Source organism: Natrix helvetica, assembly GCF_964273705.1.
Source record: "Natrix helvetica genome assembly, chromosome: 15".
Classification (NCBI taxonomy): Eukaryota; Metazoa; Chordata; class Lepidosauria; order Squamata; family Natricidae; genus Natrix; species Natrix helvetica.
The window spans coordinates 6,167,994-6,173,993 of NC_138565.1; the positions used below are offsets into that span (position 1 = coordinate 6,167,994).

A 6,000-nucleotide genomic window follows, 5' to 3' on the forward strand; every position below is an offset into this window, starting at 1 on the left:
AAGTAGCTCCTAAACGCTTATAGCAACCGTGGTGGTGTAGTGGTTAGAATGCAGTATTTGCAGGCTAACTCTGCCAACTGTCAGGGTTTTGATCTTAACCGGTTGAAGGTTGACTCAGCCTTCCATCTTTCCGAGGTCAATAAAATGAAGACCCAAATTGTTGGGTGCAAGATGCTAATTCTGCAAACTGCTTAGAGGAGCACCGTGAAGTATATAAATCTTATTGCTATCTTATCTATTTTTATGTCTATATCTATCTATCTATCTATCTATCTATCTATCTATCATCTATCTATCTATCTATCTATCTATCTATCTACCTATCTCTATCTATCTATCTATCTATCTATCTATCTATTATCTATATCTCTCTTCTGTCTATCATCTATCTATCTATCTATCTATCTATCTATCTATCTATCTATCTATCTATCATCTATCTATCATCTATCTACCTACCTACCTATCTATCATCTATCTCTATCTATCTATCTATCTATCTATCTATCTATCTATCTATATCTCTTCTGCCTGCCTGCCTGCCCGCCCGCCCGCCCGCCCGCCATCCATCCATCCATCCATCCATCCATCCATCCATCCATCCATCCATCCATCCATCCATCCATCCATCCATCTATCTATCTATCTGCCATGGTGGCACAATGGTTAGAATGCAGTATTGCAGGGAAATTCTGCCGGCTGCCAGCAGTTCAATCCTGACCGGCTCAAGGTGGACTCAGCCTTCCATCCTTCCGAGGTGGGTAAAATGAGGACCCAGATTGTTGGGGACAAGAGGCTGACTCTGTAAACCGCTTAGAGAGGGCTGTGAAGCAGTATACAAGTCTTAAGTGCTTTTGCTATCCACCCATCTTATGGGCCGTCTGACAGTTCTCAGCTGCCTTCGGAGTCAGACATCAGTGAGGCAGAAGAACAGCTGGAGCCTGCTCCCAGTGTGCGCATGCGCTGAGTTGCCAGACGGAGAGAACAGCTAAAGAACAGGGGTCCACTTGGGAGGAAGGCCACAGGTGGACGATGAATGGCCCCTCCCAGTGGAAATAAAAGAGGAGCGAAAGGGGAGTGGAGTTTGCAGGAGGCAATTAGTTCGCTTCATTGGTTCGTGACTCTCCGAGACTCCTGGCCAAGTTCTGCAGAAATCGGCCTGGCAGCTCTCCAAGCAAGATAAGGTCTGTGACCGTAAATCCTCCTTTGAAAGACTTCAAAGTGACTGAGCAGAATTCACACTCAATTAATAAAAGGGTTTGTTTTGTTGGGACCAGGAGTTTGCTTCATACTCTTGGGAAGCCTCGGTCAAAACAGTTGGACGTGTAAACCTCTCCTGGTCCTTGTGGATGGAATCCTAGCAGGATCATTGACTGACGGTTAAACATCATCTGAGCTTTCCCACTGGGTTCCATAGTTTCTAAGGAGACAAGAACCATCAAGCGATCTCTGGTTGATTTCCCCTTGGCTCTCCGGCATCATGGGTTCGCCCCAGCACTTGAAGGTATCTCTAGGAATCTTATTTTTCTCCACTCCTCTTCCCCTTGCACTGATGCCTCTCTAAAAGACGATTATGGGTCTGTCTCTCTCTCCTTCCCTTTTTTCTTCCTTCCTTCCCTTTTCCTTCCTTCCCCTCCCCTCCCCTCCCCCCTCTCCCTCTCACCTAGGAAGTTAAGAATCTCACAATTAAGTTGCTCAATTGTTACATTATTGAACACTCCGGGAGCAATCGATCAATACATTGAATTCATCCATTGCTTCCCGGCCCTTTAATAATTTCCTTTGGCTTTTTAAAAAGAATTCGTTCTGATTTTAGTTCCATGAAATTGGACTTCAAGGCTTGGAGAAGAAGGAGAGGCCAGCTGGGAATTTTTCTTTCTTTCCTTCCTTCCTTTCTTCTTCCTTTCCTTCCTTCTTTCTTTCTCTGTGTCCCTCTCTTTTTTTCTCCCTTTCCCTCTCTTCCTTTTCCTTTCTTTCTTTCTCTGTGACCCTTTCTTGTTTCTCCCTCTCTCCTTCGCTTCTTTCCTTTTTCCTTTCCTCCCTCTCTCCCTTTCTTCTTTATTTCCTTACTCTGTCCCTTGCTTTCCCTCCCTCCCTTGATCCTCTTTTCCTGCTTTCCTTTCTCCTTTCTCTCTTACCTCCTTTCCTGGTTTAATCATTCTTCCCTCCCTCCCCCACCCCGAGACTTTTCCACTCCCCAGTGAAAAGCAGAGTTTGGCACCGCCTGACCAAGAAGGAACCCTCGATTGGTCTGGCAACCCCTTGCCTCTCTGCTTGGCTAACCTGCCCTAACCATTCGGCCTTGCAGTCCAACGTCACCTACCGAAGGCCACACCGGACCTGGTCAGCCATCCAAAGGATGCTTTCGCGAGTCCGCCTGCAATGGAAGATGCTGGGCTTCTTCGAAATCAACGAACAGCATGAATATTTTAAATTCACCTGTATGCTCAAAGATGGGCTGAAGGCCTCCATCCAGAAAACCATTGATGAACCGGTCAGCATGGTAAGTTCCAGAAAGACTACAGGGTTGATTAGAAATCTTGTCCTAGAAACTTAAGGACGGTTGCAGGATTTGGCTAACGGCTCGTCTGGGATGGGGTGGCTAAGACGCTAAGCTTGTCGATCAGAAAGGTCGGCCGTTCGGCGGTTCGAACCCCTAGCGCCGGGTAACGGAGTGAGCTCCCGTGACTTGTCCCAGCTTCTGCCAACTTAGCCGTTCTGAAAGCACGTAAAAAGCGCAAGTAGAAAAATAGGCACCACCTTTGGTGGGAAGGGAACAGCGTCCCGTGCGCCTTCGGCGTTGAGTCATCCCGGCCACATGACCACGGAGACGTCTTCGGACAGCTCTTTGGCTTTGAAACGGAGATGAGTACCGCCCCCTAGAGTCGGGAACGACTAGCACGTAGCAGGCAGCCGTTTTAACGGCGAACCATTATATGTTACATTTTACTGGCAAGCGACTGCCTGCGAAGGCTCCTGGACTGGGGCTGACGTATAAAGAACAGTTGCAGGATATGGCTAGTCCAGAGAAAAGAAGGACTAGGGGGAACATGATAACAGGTTTTCAGTTTTTGAGGACCTGCCACAAATATTCTCCAAAGTCCTTGAAGGCAGGACAAAAAGCAACAGAAGGAAACTCGCCAAGGAGAGAAGCAAGATGGAACTAAGGAGGAATTCCCTGAAAGGGAGAACAATTAACCAGTAGTACAGCTTGCCTTCAGAAGTTGTGGTTGTTCCATCACTGGATGTTTTGAAGAAGAGAATGGACAGCCATTTGTCTGGAACGATCTAGGGTCTCCTGCTTGAGCAGGGGGCTGGACTAGAAGACCTTCAAAGCCCCTTCCAACACTATTATGTATGTATGTATGTATGTATGTATGTATGTATGTATGTATGTATGTATGTATGTGTATCAGTGGTGGGTTCCTTTCCCTGTTGCTACCGGTTCGGTGCTCACGCCGTGCATTCTCTTGTGCACATGCGCTGCGCATGCATGCATGCACACTCCACCGCCCCTGCTGCTTGTCGAAGCTCGCACAGGCACCGCACGCTGTGCATGCCTGCACAATACTATACTTTGCGAAATCATTTGTGCTGATTGAGGTGCTTTGGCATAACACTTAATCATTTCCTTGGCTCAGCGGATAAGGGAGGAGAGCTTGTGGCTTAGAGGCTAATGCAAAACTGCCTAATATGTAAAAACAGCTCAGGTTCAAATCCCAGCAAGGGTATGGCTAGCTGATGAGAGCTAAATAGCTTGAAATAGATCTATACTAGTCTCCCTTTATTTATTTATCAGCACAAATTCTACACAAAAATGGTTTCCTGCCTGAAAGGCTTCTAGGGTGGAGCTGAAAGGCAAAAGGGAAGCAGTATGCTCCCTCCCATATTTGGGCATAACACTACATATATAATATTTTCCTGGGCGCCGTAGCAGGGGATCTCTGAGGATGGTAAGGTTTCCATGATTGTTGAGAAGACCAGGTGGTAATGGAGGGTCTACCAACTCCCATCATTTCCCCTCTCTCTCTCCTCTCTAGGAGTCGCAGAAGCCGTCTGATTTTACCAGGGTGCTTAAGCAGTATCATCAGGTAAAAACAGCCGGGTTGGTAGTCTTAGCCCATGAAACCTAGAAGCAGAACCAAGCAAAGCGACGAGCAAGCTACCTTTGACATTCCCCCACCCCCGAGCATCTCGATCTTGACTTGGTGTCAGAACTTGCCACCTCCCTGCCACGAACCCTAAGGGGGAGGCTGGAAGGGAGGTCGAGAGCTTTTGGGAAAGTGAAATTGTGCTGTGAGAATAGTTCTCGCGCGAGAACCGAGGGCGTCTTCAAGGCCGTTTTCCCCGGGAGAAGAATGCCAACAGGTAGAGGGATGGTTCCCAAAACATCTCTTTTTAAAATGGATTGGACAATGAGAAAGACAAGCAATGGGTATGGGCAGTGGTGAAATTCAATTTTTTTTCCTACCGGTTCTGTCTTTTTTTTTTAGTTCGGACAAATACGTAGTAAAAAAAATGCTAAAAAATAGTTCCGACAGTTACAGGGCACAGCTGATCGTGGGAACTTTCTTTCTTTTTTTTACTTTTTAAAGCATTTAAAACAGGCCGAACTGGTAGCATCTCACCCCTGGGCATGGGACTAAGGGAGGGAAAGTTATCTGGGAAAATTTGACACGCCGCTCCTTAGCTCCGTTTTTTTTCCTGTTGCTGTCATTCACTTGACCTCTAGTAAACTATACCTTTATCAATTGGTTCTTCAACCCAGGGAGGCAAACTGTAGACCAGGTCTTCTCCGTTGACCTTTTCCCACACTTCTCTGTCTGCCTCTTGAGGTGATTCCCCAGCTCCGTTCTTCTGCAGGGTTACGAGATACGGACCTACGCAGCTCCCGTCTTTGCCCGTTTCCGGCAGTATCTGGGCATGGTGGACACGGATTTCCAAAAGTCCTTGACGTGTGAGAGTTCCTACTTGCAGTTCATTAGCAACTCGAAAAGCAGAGCTGACTTCTTCCTCACGTAAGGCATCGGGAGGGAGAAACCCAAGGGGACAAATTCTTTTTAAAAGTCTCGTACCGGATAGGACCGACAGCCAAACCAAACTACATTAATTTTGTTATCTCTATCGACTATCTATCCCTCCATCCCTCCTTCCACCTACTCAACCTATAGTCTGTCTGTTTGTCGGTTGATCTGCATCCATCCATCCAACCCTCCAGTTTGTCTGTCTGTCTATCATCTATGATCTACTTATCTATTAGTTTCCGTCCGTCCGTCCGTCCATCTCTCTGTCTGTCTATCCATCCATCCAGTTTATCTGTCATCTATGATCCACCTATTTATTAACTATCTATCTATCAGTCAATCTACCTATCTCTATCCATCCATCCATCCACCTACTCAAATCTACCATCCATTCTTCCATCCAGTTTGCCTGTCTGCTATCTATCTGTCTGTCTATGATCTACCTATCTATTAGCTAGCTATTATCCATCTATCAGTCTATCCATACATCCACCTACCCACCTAGTCTGTCTGTCTGTCTTCTGTCTGTCTGTCTGTCTGTCTATCTATCATCTATCTATCTATCATCTATCTATCGAGCTATCTAGCTATCTATCTATCTACCTACCTACCTACCTATCTACCTATCTACTTATCTAATCTATCTAATATCTATCATCTATATCTATCTATCTATCTATCTATCTATCTATCTATCTATCTATCTATCTATCTCTATCTATCTATCTATCTATCTATCTATATCATCTATCCTGTCATGTGTCATCTATAACTATTTCTTTCTATCTAATATCTATCTAATATCTATCATCTATCTATCTATCTATCTATCTATCTATCTATCTATCTATCTATCTATCTATCTATCTATCTATTTGTAGATTTTCATGGATGTAGGTATGCTGGTCCTGTTGTATTCGAGTCTTTTCCCGTGTAAGATTAAAATCTTACACGGGAAAAGACCCGAATACAACAA

The 6,000-nt window shown here is 45.4% G+C and overlaps 1 protein-coding gene across 1 annotated transcript in view; it reads left to right on the plus strand.

The window, feature by feature from the left end:
* The first annotated feature begins 1,286 nt into the window (after window positions 1-1,286).
* PIP5KL1 (phosphatidylinositol-4-phosphate 5-kinase like 1) overlaps window positions 1,287-6,000 on the plus strand; it is a 10,482-nt gene continuing 5,768 nt past the window's right edge. The window contains exons 1-4 of the mRNA XM_081967023.1: window positions 1,287-1,504; window positions 2,309-2,503; window positions 4,041-4,091; window positions 4,864-5,018. Of these exons, the coding sequence (XP_081823149.1) occupies window positions 1,481-1,504; window positions 2,309-2,503; window positions 4,041-4,091; window positions 4,864-5,018 (425 nt within the window). The 5' untranslated portion in view covers window positions 1,287-1,480. The remainder of the gene's footprint in view (window positions 1,505-2,308; window positions 2,504-4,040; window positions 4,092-4,863; window positions 5,019-6,000) is intronic.